The sequence below is a fragment of the Acomys russatus genome, chromosome 23 (genome assembly GCF_903995435.1).
Source record: "Acomys russatus chromosome 23, mAcoRus1.1, whole genome shotgun sequence".
Lineage (NCBI taxonomy): Eukaryota > Metazoa > Chordata > Mammalia > Rodentia > Muridae > Acomys > Acomys russatus.
In genome coordinates, this window is record NC_067159.1 from 28,621,903 (window position 1) to 28,636,594 (window position 14,692).

Here is a 14,692-nt window from a genome sequence, read left to right on the forward strand (position 1 = left end):
CATTGTAGAAGTAGTAAGGGTGAAGGGGTGATGGTAAAATGTAAATCAAGATAATGAAAAATACATGAATGAAAACAGGAGAAACAGAACATTTCTCTTTTATGGATTTTTTTTTTTACTCCTACAAACTCCGTTTCTGGAAATGAGTGCAAACACCAGTTCTTAGCTAACTTACAGTGACCAGGTACACCTTTTTCTTGACTTGATGTTCATGAAGTATGGTCTGGGAAACATTAAAGTGGTGTAGGGTAGAAGTCAACAAGTTTCCTTAGCTGGGTGTAGTGGTGCACACCTGGAATCCCAGCACTTGGGAGGCAGACGCAAGGTGAGCCTAGTCTACACAGTGAGTTCCAGGATGGCCAGAGCTACCTAGAGAAACCCTGTCTCAAATGTATCCCCTACAAACTTTCCTTATTCTACTACTAACATTCTACATGAATTCCTTATGATTATGCATATTACTCTAATATGTAAGTGTGCATTTGTGTGTAAAAGCAATGACTTCTATTATCTACCTGAATAAACTATAATAAAAAATTTTTAAAATTATCCTTGATCTGGTAATTCTATTTCAGAGATTTATTTTCATTTCCTTTTCTTTTGTTCTGTTTGGCTATAAGACTTACATTTTGCTAACATTTTTGTACTTAACATATTTAATATGTGTATGGATACATACACATTCAAGGAAAACAATGCCTATATAAAATGCCAATCAGGGAGACTAGGGTATTGTTCTCTCCCCTAAATCCCTCAAGCAAACATCTGGTGAGTATTTCAATACTGTTCTAAAATTACCAAAAGTGAGAAAATGGCTATTCCTACTGCTCTGAGTCATTTATTCAAAATTACCAATCATCTTTGAGGATAGATACTTATTCACTGCCAAATCTTTAACAAACATAGAATAATAGTAACTTCACACTGTTTGTCTCAGGGAAGCATATCCAAACTAGAATTAAAAATAGTAAATATGAAAGCAAGCTAGGCTACAATGCTGCCTAATTGTAAGTCACAGGCACATAAAGATAGATTGTAAATGTATAAATCATGATTTGTAAATAACAGTATGGATATTAGAATTCACCTTTTCTGAATGAATTACTGAACATACACCCTACACTTCAACACTCTTTCCTCCAAAAGAGAAATCAGCACAACAACTCATTCATGTGTGTTTTAACATTCAGCCAGAGTACATGTTAGTACTATTTACTATGAAGACACCTGAAATCAAACATTAAAAAGAAGCATCTCTGGTGTAATCTCAAATGTTATGGAAATTGCCAAGCATGGTATCTCACACTTGAGTTCCCAGAAGTGGGACAAGGGGATAGCCATGAGTTTAGGCCAGCTTAAGTGATATAGTAAGTTCCAGGTTGGCCTTGGCTATAGACTAAGAAACTGTCTCAGGAAATCAAAAACAAAAGATTATGAACACTGAATCTAAGAATGTTTGAAACCTGACCATCTTTCCCAAACTTAGATGCCTATAGAGAAGGGGTTGGGTGAATGGGTTTATTTTCAAAGTCTTCAAATCTCACATTCTAAACTCTAGAACTGTTGAGAACCCTCGGCTCAGGCTTCACCATTAGCTGTTGCAGTCAGATTTTTCAAGTCATAAATTTTTCTTTGAACTATTCTTTGTAGTCTTCCTCAAGACAAATGAAAGGGGAAAAAAAAAAAAAAAAAAAAAAGATCTTTAGCTGGCTGTTTCTGTAGAGAAGCTGGGTCACCCCAATTACCTGTCCAGCTGAAGCCAAGGTGATCAGCGATGTAGGCCAGCCTTTCTTCTATCCGTTCCTGTTCATCTTGGGCATCTACAGAAGGTCAAAAACAGAATGGCCAAAGAGTATCTGGGACAGGAGGGGAACCACAGTGCTGATCATCCAAGAAAGGAAGTCACTTGACCAAATATCTGAGAGTTGCACAAATTAGCTATCACGGTTTAGGTAATACAAGGTGGTGTGTTTTCTGATTTCTGGGGTAGAATAGGGAATGAACCCCATGTGGTCATTTGTGGAAACCATCTGCTTTCATATCCCTTTAATGAAGACTAGTAACATAACAGAATGTCTAGTTATCTCAAGACTTATTATTTTTTGGGGAAAAAAAAACTACCCACCAAAGCACATTCATTTTGCACATGATACACCAGAGAAATCACAAATGAGATATAAAAGTAGAGTAACTGGTCGGGACCTCCTACTAATAATGCCTGCAGAGGTGTCAATCACCAACAGATCCTGACTGAGAGAAAGCACTAACTATCATCTTAAACCTGGACGTATCCGTGGCCAGGAACAGCACTGTCCCAATGACTGTGAAAGAAGACAGGATAAAGGCATTTGTATTTTTTTAATACCATGATGGTGTGATATTTTCTTCTGAGGCAATGCTTCTGGCTGCTTGGTTCTAAGGAAAGTCACATAGTGCTCACTCTCACAAATTAGAATTCATCCAGTCCCCTCTTAACGACTGGGAACCGATGGAAATGTGGGAGATTTTATGTCACCTGCATTTAGGAATAAGTCTTCATTTAGAGATAGTGGAAGCCGGCAGGTTACCTCTCAAAGCCACCATGGTTTCCTTTTACTTTTTTACAGAGCCATCATTCCCTCATTTCATGCAAAGTTTGAGATTTTGTTGTCTGCTGAGTCACATCCGAACACGTTCACCATCCATCTACTTCATAAATGGAAAGTGGATTTTTTATATCGGGTTTGTCTGGCGAATTTGGTTATAATGGGTGTCTAAAAGCCGACCTCGCCAAATTGAAAAAACAGACCCACAGTCATTAGAATTTCAGGATGAGAGTGATCATTTCAAGTAAAGCGCTTCCTAGTCATGACAAAATCAAATGCACCAATTATTCAAAGTACATAAAAACAAGAAATTAGAACAAGGAGTCCTTGTGGTGTGAAGCCCATGTGTTCACATGTGGAACATATGAAACTCGAGGCTAAGACTGAAACTTCAGAACAACAAAACTCAAAGCTGGTATGGCTTTACGTGCAGCAGCTAAGGAAAGGCAAGGTCCCCAGTTGCTTGGTTATGTTTATGTTTTTGATAAGCATTCTCATTACTCAATCTTGAGATTGTTTCATAGACAAGAGCATACAGAAAAAGCACAAAACACAAAGGGCTTACACAAACACATTAACCGCTACAGAAAGCTTAAAGAAAATGAGACACAAATCACAAAATAAAACAAACATTACAAAAATAAAACCTCTATCAGATTTATGACATGCGTAGCACAGGGAATCCCAGTGGCTGGCAAATACCTTCAGCTCGGCAATGGCCATTTTCATCAGGGATGCGTTCAATCATAGTCTCAATGGACTCATCCCAAATTGGCCTTGTGTCAAAGATGTCCTCAGGAACTGAGTGCTCAGTCTCAACAGGTGGCAGATTCTCAATGACTGATACTTCCAGGGCACTACTACTTTCATCGTCTGAAGGTGGCTCCTGCTCCCTTTCTGACTGTGTGAGCCTGTCCACTAACTTGGAAGCCTCATCACTAATCTCCTCAAAAAACTCTATGGAGTTCCTGTAAAGGTCAAAGAAGTGCTCCCTACTCTCTTTTGTGGGGCTCGTGCCTGCCCTGCTGGAAGATGGGGTGCTTCTGCTCTTTACTGGCAGCCGGGATGCAAGTGGCTTTGGTTTTGTGCTCCCTTCTTCTGACTCAGACTCAACAAACCCCTCTGCTCTCTCCCTGCTCTCTGTCTCTGTCTCAATGTAACTTCTGGCTTTTACTGGGCATTTGGTCTTAGCATCTAGGGCACTGGCATCGGATTCAGATTTGCTTCTACCATCTGGTGCCCTGCTTAGCATGTCTTGTCCCTGGGGAACAGCTGTCTTCTCGAGAGAGATATCTGGATGGGAGAACTGCCACTCAGTTCTTTGGGCGGGTGCTTTGACGGGGATTTTGGACTTTGGTTTTGCTCCCTCCTCCTTACTTTCCTCATCCAGACCAGATGGGAAATCATCAGAAAATGCACTCTCGTCCTCTGCAGATGGAGGTGTTGGGACTGAAGTGGGGAGAGTCCCTACAGAAGATTTGGATTTGCTTTCAGCAGAAGGCACATTTTCCATGGGTGCAGTAGGGATCTCAATCACAGACCTCTGTTCCTCTGGAGAAGAGTCTGGGGACTCATCATCCCGCTCTGAGTAAACAGACCTAGTGACTGTGGAAAAGTCCAGCTGAGCAACAGGCCCGGGGAAGGTTGGGTGTGATATCTGCTTCATGGTACTCGGAGAAGGTACATCACTCGATTGCATAGTGAGGGGTTCCTCGTCCACTGTGGAGACAGCCTCTTTTGCAAGTGCTTCCGTGGAAGCTGAAATCATCTGTTGGGAATCAAGGTTAGCATCTGAGGCAGGTAGTTCCTCTATTTCCTCACTCACGTCATCAGGAAGTAATTCTCCCTCATCGTCCATTGCTTCTTTGGATTCGGAGCATTCCAATGACTCACTTGTTGTCTCCATCTGTGAAGGCTCAGCCCCAGTGGTCCCTTCCTTCAAGTCTTCGGAGATAGTCTCTTCATTGGATTCTTGACCGATTTGGAAAAAGTGCAAACTTTCATCTGCATAGGACCTTTTGGTCATATCAATAGCACCGCTTCGGGTCATCTCAAACAATTTTCCTTCCTGAAAGAGGAATGGATTCTGTTCACTTGTTGGGGTCCCCTCTTCAGTTGGGGTCCTAGCAGGAGTGGTATCAGGAGTGGTACCCTGTGACTGTCTGTCTACCATCAAACCAAATATCTTCTGTTCTTCCTCCTTCACTCGGGCCTCAAAGGCTTCGTCATCTTCACGGATTTCACTCCAGGAGTCAGAATCCACATCAGTTCTTGTGATGATGACTTTGCTCACTTGCTCTCCAGTGATTGCTGGGGTGTTCGGTGCAGTGTGTGCTACAGATGAGGAAGGCCTATCTGACTGCATTCCCCACAAGGTACTTTTTTGTTCGGATTCAGTTTCCAGGTCGTGCCTCTCACAATTAGATTCTTCCCTTGACATGGTGCTATTGCAGGAGTTTGTCACTAAAACATCCTCGGCAGAGGATCTGATGACAACAGAATACACTTCAGGTGAATGGACAACTGTGGCGTGACAGGTATCTGTTTGGATTTCATTGTCCTCACAAGAGAAAAATGAGGAGGAAGGGACGTTTTCATAAGGGCTGGTGATCTGAGGATCAGAATTTTCATCAGTCTCAGGTAAATCAGACAATGGAACGTCCATGGCAAACCTATCTGTTTGGGTTGGAGTAGGTGAATCTTGAGTGCGACAGTCCTCTGATGTGCTCTCCAAAGTCTGGTCAGTTATTGTGACCTCTGCTTTTACAGGGGAGGATGGGGAGGGCATGTCTTTATCTGATTCCTTTCCTTCAGCTACCACAGAATGCGACCAAGAGGACAAGGAAGAGCTCTCACTTGGAAAATCTGCTCGTGTAGTGTCCACTCCAGGAGGATCAAGCTCTTTTCCTTCCGGGTCATTTTCACCAGTATCCTGGAGAGCTAGTGACTCTTTGTCAATGGGCATCTGCTCCTCAACACCATTACATACTGAACTCTGAACTCCTAGGGAGTCAAGGGTAGCCAAGTTGCTAGGACTCACTGCCTCACAGCCATGGCCATCACAGGTTTCTGGCTGATTAGCGGCTGGGTTCAGGTCATCATTATAAGACGTCTCGGGACCATCAGTAGAACGAGTCTGACTAGTCTGACTGTCTTCAGTGGAATCACAACCTTTGTCTTCTTCTGAATTACCTGGCTCTTCGTGACTCTCCTCATTGATTTTGAACGTGTATTGTTTGGAAACTATAGGCTGGAACTGCACTTCTTCAGGGCTGGAATTAGAGTCTATGCTGGATGGGAGGGGAGATGGAGGTTGTACTCGAATAACTGGCTCTGTCAGAAGTCCTGAGTCAGTACCTTTACTCAATTGTGTTAGCTCGGGTTCACTTTCAGAGGAGGAAGAAGCCTTTCTGCTCTCCGAAGTCACCAAGACAGAGACTTCACTCTCATCACCCACACTCCCTACTAGCTTCCGTTCTTCTACTTCTGTTGGGCAGTCAGCATCAGGGTCTGAGGCTGAAGAGGATCCATCCTGTCGGGGCTCTTTTTTGTAATCCCTTTTCTGCTTGGCTTCCTGCTCAAGCTCATCAAACGTTTTAATTTTGGTTACCATTTTGAACATTTCCTCTTCCGGTGTGAACCTCTTTCTCTCCCCATTTTCAGAGTCATCCTCTTCTGCACACTCGTGAATCACAGCTGGTTTGGGTGTACTGGGATCTGAAGGTTTGGGTGTGACCTCATAGCTAACTTCTTCAGAGCTGGGAGTGTCAGGGGAGAGGGGGCTTTTCCCTGAGCTCTCCATGAGTGATGTCTGCTCTAAGCTGTCGTCCTCAGCACTGCCATCGGGGTCTCGGAGCAGCCGAGAACGCACGGAAGCCACCTCAGTGACAAGATCGGTTTTGGCAATGGCTGCAGGGAGAGGAAAGTGACTTGGGAGAATTCCTGCCTTCATTTTTGGCTCAACTGGGCTGCTTTCAAGGGAGTCCCTGCAAGGGGACTCTTTCAGAGGACTTGGCTCCAGAGAATCAGGGGTTTTGTGTGAGGAGTTATCTTCTAGCACAGGGCTGGCTTCCAGAGAGTCTTTGTGGCTGACTGCTAATGATTCATCGGCCATCGGGCTGAGGACCTCACTATCGCGGCTAGGGAGGGGAAGTTCTAGCCCTTGGGGACTTCTGATAACACCCTGGGGCTTTGGTTCTGTTGCCTCCACCATCTTCACAGAAGCATCAGATGGTGATGAGGCTTTTGTTACCTGTGAGGGAGTTAAAGATTCCTGAGTTTCACTTTCTGGTTGTGTTTTATAAGCTGAACTAACCAATGGGAGCTGCCTTTCATCACAGGACATTTTCTCGGTAAATGCCTGGCACGTTTCCTTTGCTAATGATACACTGTGGCTGCCAGGGCAGCCATCTTGTTTGGAGCATGCATCTTTGGAAGGGTCTTGGGTGACCTCTTTCTGAAAATGCTCCGTAGAAGGCTCTGAAACCCCAGTGACCTCAGCACCTTCAGAACGATCAGGAATGTCTTTAGTTACAGGAAGCTCATTTTCTGAATGAACTTCTTCTATGGGTGTTTCTAATTTGGTGGTTTCCTTGGCCTCTCCAATTTGTTCCTCATTTTTCTTTGGTGAAAAAGAAAGACTCTCTGGGCTTGTCTCAGGAGTTTCTGCTAGGCCCTCATGCTTGTAGCTCTCTTCTGAACTGATCTGAGGGGTGCCTTCCATGAGGCTGCCACAAGGCGAGCCTCCTACCACATCCTGTTTCAGGCTTTCAGAGCTGCCACCTAAAGCACCACTTTGTAAAGACAGAGCAGGAAGGAACTCGTCCTTCATGTAATCGAGTGGGAACGTTGTGTTGAATGGACTCGTGATCACCTGGTCTAAGTGAATCTGAGCCTTTTCTGTCTCCTCAGTGAGACGGAACTGCTGGTATTTGTCATTGTCTTCTAACTCTTGCTTGATGACGGCAGAAAAGTCAGTGGAGGTTTTCCTGTCTGGGCTGATCTGGAGATCCATGTCTCCCTGCTCATCCGCCATCTTTTCTTGGGGGATCTCACTCCCCCGATGGCTTTCTTCCGTCACCACTGATGGGACTGCCTCAGGTGTTTTAATGATGGGGGTTTTCTCAAACTTTTCTCTAACTGGATCTTGCATCCTGAGCCCAACAGTGATGGTGGAAGATCGGAACCGTCTGGATTCCATAACTCCTGTCACCTGAAACCTCTGGCTACGCTTGGCTGTCTGGTTTTCTACTCTGTGGGTTTCTCTCTGTGTTGCTGTGTGCCCCTTTTCTTTGTCTACTCGACCTTTACTTTTGTCTTGTGACTGCTTTTGCTTTACTGATTTATGCTCAAAGAGCCCTGTTTTGTGTTTAGATGGGTCCTGACCTGACTGGAATGCTTTCATCAACTCCCGGACAGACATTGTCTCCTCAATTCTTTCTGTTTTGGAGGTGGGAGATACAGGCGGCTGCTTTTCTGTTTTGCCAGGTGACACAGGCAGGTGCTTTTCACTTCGTCCAGTGGCAGAAGCAGGTGCCTGCTTCTCCGAGGTTCTCGCAGAAGGTGAAACGGGCAGGCGTTTTTCTGTTCTCCCAGGTGACACTGGAGGATGCTTCTCTGTTCTTCCAGATGACGGTGCTGATGGACGTTTGTCTGTTTTGCCCGATGGTGACACAGGTGTGTGTCGTTCTGTTTTTACAGACGACACAGGGGAATGTCTTTCATTTCTGGTTGAGGGAGAACCAGGTGAATGTTTCTCGGGTTTACCTGATGATACTGGTGAATGGCGTTCTGGTTTTGCCGAGGGCGACACAGGTGAGTGTTTCTCAGTTTTGCTTGATGGTGACACTGGTGAGGGCTTTTCAGTTTTTGCAGAGGAAGAAAGGGAGGAGTGTCCTGTTTTAGAGGAAGGTGTTGACTTTGAAGAGGGCGACACAGCTGGGTGTGTCCTGGGCGTGGTCTTTTTTGGCACATCCTCTTTGCCTTTGACTCTGACTGGCAGCTTGCTTCGACCTTTCTGTTCATCTTCTACTCGCTTCTGAAGGGCCTTCACTTTGTCCTTTATGGAACCAATAGGGGTCTCTTCTATCAGAGGAGAGGTTGCCTTGGCAGTGGGAAGAGGCTCGGGGGCCAGGCCTCGGTCTTCATCTACTGACTCCTCTGAACTACCTTTCTTAAGTTCAGTCTTCTCTTCGCTGCCTTGGGAACTTTCCTCTTTTTGTTTCTGCTTGTCTTTTAGTTTCCTCCGTACAGGCTTCTTTATGGCCAGGCCTGGCTTGGGCTGTTTCTGGGCACTCTGTTCAGCTTTCCCTTTATTATTCTCAGAGCTCTTGCCGGCACCTGAAGCCTGACTTGTCTCCGCTGACTTTTCTTGAGCTGTTGTCGGCTTCTTTTCATGAGGATAGGTGTATGAGTTTAGGTCATCTGTAAGGTAGTTGACTAGCCCAGTGGAGTCCTTCTCTGCTTTGGCCTTGGTCTCCCTGTCTACTCTGACCTCTACACATGGATGTTCAGTTATTTCTATGGGTGCATGTTGCTTGGCCTCTTGGATTTCCTCATCGCTGACAAGGACCCATTCCTCTTCCCCCTCAGACTGAGAACTCTGCACTCTGCCTTCATCCTTCATGCAGGTCCCACTTCTCAGGATTGCATTCACTTTCTCTAAGTCCTCTTTAACTCTCTCTACAATTTCAAAGGGTTCGCCTGGCTCTTCTTCAGCAGCCTTTGCCAGCTCCTTCACTTTGATAGAACCTGCCTTATCAGACACATCTGTGGTCAAGATGGCCGTCATTTTGATCAAATCTTGTTTCATCTCAGAAACTTCAGAGAGCAAGTCCGGACTTGCTAAGACAGGAACTTCATTAACCAGGTGGCTTTTCAGGACAGATGTTTCTGTTGACTCTGTCTCATCATCTTTGATGTGAATGAAAAACATTGAAAGTAAAGTGGAAATCAAAAAAGATATCGGCAAATGTAATCAGGACCAAAACAACACAGCGTCTTTTCCTGGTGGTGGGAGGGGCAACAGAATGGGCTGGGAATGGTGGATCCACAAGGTCTCAAGGAACAAGAGCAAAGCAAGGCTAACGGAAAAAATAACTGGAAAGGAAAATGAGCAGGAAATAACTTGCTTAATTTTCTCACTGTAGCACATTCATACATAAAACAAAGCTATCACAAATACTCAAGACATACAAAAAAACACAAATCAAAAAGAAGAGCGCAGTGAAATTATACAGAGGTATCTCAAGATTGTCTAGATATTACAGATCAATGTCAGAAAACAAAACAAAACAAAAACCATGGGGAAAATATAAGAAAAAAAAGCATTAGAAATTGCAGAAACTTGATTTCCTCCCCGAGAAAGCCAGTTAGGAGCAAATTCAGAATTGCACCCAACTAAGTCCATACATTTTCAATCCCATAGGTCTGGAATTCAGTCAGCATAGCCCTGCCACCATACATCTATGGCAGAAAACACATCTGAATGAGCTGTGGACTGGCATTTCATCGAAGGGGAATCCACACCTAACGATGACACACATCTCATGCTAAGAGGCATGGCCCTTTCCTTGGAGGGACCTCCTTGTACAGAGACATAATAGGCAGACCAAGGAGGAGGATAAATAAAAGGAAAGACAAAGGATGGAAACAACAGTTGTGGTTGAACGTATATGTGAGTCCAGAGTTAAAACTGTGAGGCATGGCAACCCAAATTAGAGACAGTCACACAGGACACACGCACAGTTGATGTAAGCCAAGTTATTTCCATGCAAAGCAAAGGTGGAATAAAACTGCCGGGCAGGGAAAGCCTTGCAGAAAAGTGCGGGCAGGAGGGTGGTGAGAAATTAGAACAAAAATGCAAAATGTTACTGTGGTGAAGTGTATTTAGCTCCCTATGGGTCCGAGCATAAAGTGGTCTTCCCAGTAGTTGGGAGTCACAGGTAGTCAGGCTTTTTAATCACTAATGGAGAGGAAGAAATTCTCAGGGTTGGTTCACACAAAGATTTATGCTATGAATGTTGTGTAGGGATTGTCTTTAATTTTTCATTCCTACTAGCTTGTACATTGCAGTAAAGGAAGGGACCATATAAGTCAACACAATAGCCCTAAAGAAGAAAAAGGGAAAGAAAACAAATGACTTAAAAAAAAAAAAAAAAACAACAACAACAATGATGGCAACAATATGTGGCATAAACAAAACTGCTTCCTCTGGAGAGAATATGTATTTGTTCAGAGGCTAGCACATGTGAACATATACATATATATATGTATAACATATATAATATTAAAATAAAGATATGTTAATGCTGATTTGTTCAGTTATAGAAATTATTGAAGACATCAGAATAGCAGATAGTTTCGTCATGAATGAGGCGTAAACATAAGGGTGAGCCTCAGTTAAAACCATTCCACTAGGACAGCAGTAAGTTACAATGTGCTAGGGCTTCCAAAGAGCATGCCTATATGTCATGGTGTTCTCAGTGAGATCCCCTGTAAGTCTTGAATATTTTCATCCTTGGTCCCTAGTTGATGGCTGCTTCCTGAGGCTTAGAGGGTGTGGCCTTACTGAGGAAGAGTGTCACCAGGGGAGGGCAGGATTTGAGGTTTCCAACAGGCTACCATCTCTGCTCTGACATCATGGACCCCTAACCCTCTGGAGTTGTAAGGCCCAAGCACACTCTTCCATCTGTAGGCTGCTTTGGTCATAGCGTTTTTATCACAGCAACAGAACAGTAACTAATATATCAGTTAGGGCAAAACGACCATGACACGTGGATCTGTGGTCTTTCCTTTCAGGAATGTGGTTACCCTGGGATATGATGAACCAAAATAAACCTTAGTGCTTAATAAAACTACAGGTTAGAGTGTTCCTCTCAAGTGTTTATGATATTAGTAGAATTATTCCAAACCTCAGGTGGATTCAGGCCTGGCTCATGTACTGGGTTTGGTTGAGGACTTTGAATTGTTGTTTAAACATAGCCACACAAGGGCAGACCGTAATCAATAGCTTTTATCTGGGATACTTCATTTTTTGCATTCCTTTTTGTTTTCTTTCTTTCCTTGAAATTTTTCACAAAATTCTGTTAGATCTCACCTCAAGGCTTTATGGTACACTTCACCACAGTAAGAGTGGAAGGGATGGTGGGGTGTGTGTCAGGGGTGAGCGTCAGCTGAAAACCATTCGACAGTATCACCTCTGTAGGCACAGCCTTCCAAATGAAAGGCTCTCTACAGAGATCACTGTGGATTTGCGTGAACAGTAATACTGTCTTGTCAGTGCTTTAAAAAATGAGGTAACGATACTATGCTAACAAATGGACAAAACAGTAGGGTAGCTTTCTAAACAGGCTTGACAGCAATGCCAGGGGTTACAGGGATGTCAAAAGAAAGTGAATGCTTAGATGAATCATCATTGCATTTATTGCTAATTAGCTCACAAAGTAGGTATATTTATGATTTAACTGGCCAAGCTGCTTTTATAAATATATATTAATGATTAATAAGAATTATATGAAAATATAATTATTATAGTGGTTAGTAATGGCAACTAGCTTGCAATTTAATTCATGCTTCTTTTCAATATAGCCAGCTTCCAGACAAACTCAAGTTTTATTTAAAATCTTACTTTTTTCTGACGTCATACCGATCTGAAAAAAAAAAAAAAAAAAAAAGACAAATTCAGTGGTTACAAAACAGCTCTTGCTCAGAGTCCCTTATGTGCATTGTAAGATCCTATTAGTAACTATGATGTCACATGGGAGTGACATCACAAGCTAGAAGAAAGTCAGAGGCTCCAGCTATAGTTCTATATGTATAAATAAACATATATTCATATGTCACTTCTAGATACTACAGGGAAAATATGCTTTTTTCTGAGAAGAGATGGCCCCAGCTGTGTCTGATGTGAGAAATGCATAGTAGGGAAGAGGTTATGAAAGAGGTGAGGTCAGTCTTAAGCAGTAAGAGACAATTTAATGGGAAAAAATAAAAAGATGGCAAAGCATGCTGGGTGACAGAAGTCGTTTCATAACAATAGTGAGCCAGTGCTCAAAAGATTATGCTTATTTCCTTTAGGACGAATAAGGACATCCTAAAAGTATTTCACAGAAAAAAAAAATCTAATGGAAATAGTTCATTTGTAAACATAGCAAAGTCGGTTTCATAGTTTTTCTGTTTTTTGAAGATGGGGAATAGGTGCCACATTTTAAGAGCCAGGGTGATAGAATCACTGAGCACAGCGTGGAAACTGACTGTGTGACAGTGATGCACACAAGGGAATGAGTGACCAGGCAAGCATCTTTTAATGGTGTGTGTGACGGTTTACGTCACCCCAATCTGTTCTGTAGTTTCCTGTGACAGAGAAGGGAAGTGAGGGCAAGCCTCTGAACTAAGGCTATGCATTTTAAGTTGATGTTTATAATAAGTATAGGTGTTTATTATAGTTTTCTTTGTATTTTTATATTTCGCATGTGTGAACATTTTAAATGATAATATATTAAAAACATATGCATTAGGACAATTAGTTTTAGAAACAGGAGTTGCTATATTAATGGGAAAATATAAGGAGTTTTTCAACAACTTCTTTCATTTCTGTTATCGTACCAAGTGTTTTCAGATCTTTAAAAAGAAGACAAACACTTGCCTTAAAAATGGAAGTGGATATGACCCAGATATCTACTTTTGTTCAAGGTACCTTTTTAAGAATTTGTTTCTATATCTGTGTGTAACTTCACACAGAAGATAGGAGAAAAACTAGTGCTGATGAGGTGTGTGAAACACCGAGTTTCGTCAATATACTTTATGAGGAATACTCATTACTTATGTCATAATCTTGGAGTTTAATGAATGGACTATGTGCTCCTGAAAGGTGGTTAGTCTTAGTGATTCTCAATCTTGGTTTTAGAACTACATTATAATGCTAAGAGTTGCTAAATTTAATTTATCTAAGCTACACATAAATTGCATATTAGAACTAAGAAGGTTCAAGAATGCATAAACACACCAATATACAGCAGGAATGGCCAGAGTGACAACCTTATCACAGGTGCAGCCTCAGAAAAACCTTGCTGCTATGAGGCTATGAGACCTATGGAGCACATCATTGTGTCTGATCACTGTTGTCTTCAGGCATCCTCAGACTAGCTCTGAGTATCACTGAGATACTGGGCAGGCCCGTAGGAATTGGTAGAGAAATGCATCCTATTGCATAGAGGGCTAAAATAAATAAGGAAACCTTGTGGTTTTCTGAACACCATTCACAAGATGAAAAAAACACAGCATCGGAGAGGTTGACTAAGAGCCTGTTTGTTTAAGTGCTAAGAATAGCTGCTGCCTACTTCTCTAAAATCAGAGGTCAACTATGTGCTCGTATTAGCAGCTCCAGCAATGACATAGACAGGAACAAGAGATGTGGTTGTAAAATTACCTCTTCCTCCTGCTCTTGATCTGACTCTGATTCCTTGATGCACCAAGATGCCATGAAAAGGGAGAAGAAAACATTTAAAAGAAAGAGTAAACATATCCAAAGTACAAGCATCAAGGTAGGTACATAGTACACTCAGACTATTTTCTTAAATAATTTACAGAAAACAAAAAGTTAAAGAACAATTGTTCAATGTTTATACAATCAATGAAACAAAAGGACCAAATGACAAATACGCTGATTTCTGACCTGAGGTCACCAAACAGTCTCAGGGCTTGATATTTAATGTGCCCGGTGGAACTGACTTACAGAAATGATGCTATCCCAGTTACTATGGACACTGAAAATGTCAAAAGCCATTAATAAGCTTACGTTGAAGATGATTTCAATACTCAGGCAGTACACAGGTCTTATTATAATAAAGACCTACTACAATCTCAAGGATATCTTAAATACACAATGTTTGGCATTTTATTCCCTTCATCATGAGTTACTAAAGGCAAAGCCATCCCTGACCACCACAGCATTAATATCTCTTGGGTGATATTTCTTGGGTGGTTTATGTATTACAACACTCCAATTGTGGAATATCATGCATACTATGTGTGGAAATAAATATTCAATTTATTTTTTAATTAATATTTTAAAGATTAATTTATTTAGTGTGAGTGCCCTAGCTGCA

At 42.4% G+C, this 14,692-nt stretch overlaps 1 protein-coding gene across 2 annotated transcripts in view; it reads right to left on the reverse strand.

The window, feature by feature from the left end:
- The window catches only part of Ank2 (ankyrin 2), a 213,162-nt gene that overhangs the window by 15,395 nt on the left and 183,075 nt on the right, over nucleotides 1-14,692 (reverse strand). For both annotated transcript variants that reach the window (XM_051165831.1, XM_051165830.1), the window contains 4 exons: nucleotides 14,014-14,046; nucleotides 12,214-12,235; nucleotides 3,288-9,497; nucleotides 1,746-1,820 (listed from right to left, as the gene is read on the reverse strand). In XM_051165831.1, coding sequence (XP_051021788.1) covers nucleotides 1,746-1,820; nucleotides 3,288-9,497; nucleotides 12,214-12,235; nucleotides 14,014-14,046 — 6,340 coding nt within the window. The remainder of the gene's footprint in view (nucleotides 1-1,745; nucleotides 1,821-3,287; nucleotides 9,498-12,213; nucleotides 12,236-14,013; nucleotides 14,047-14,692) is intronic.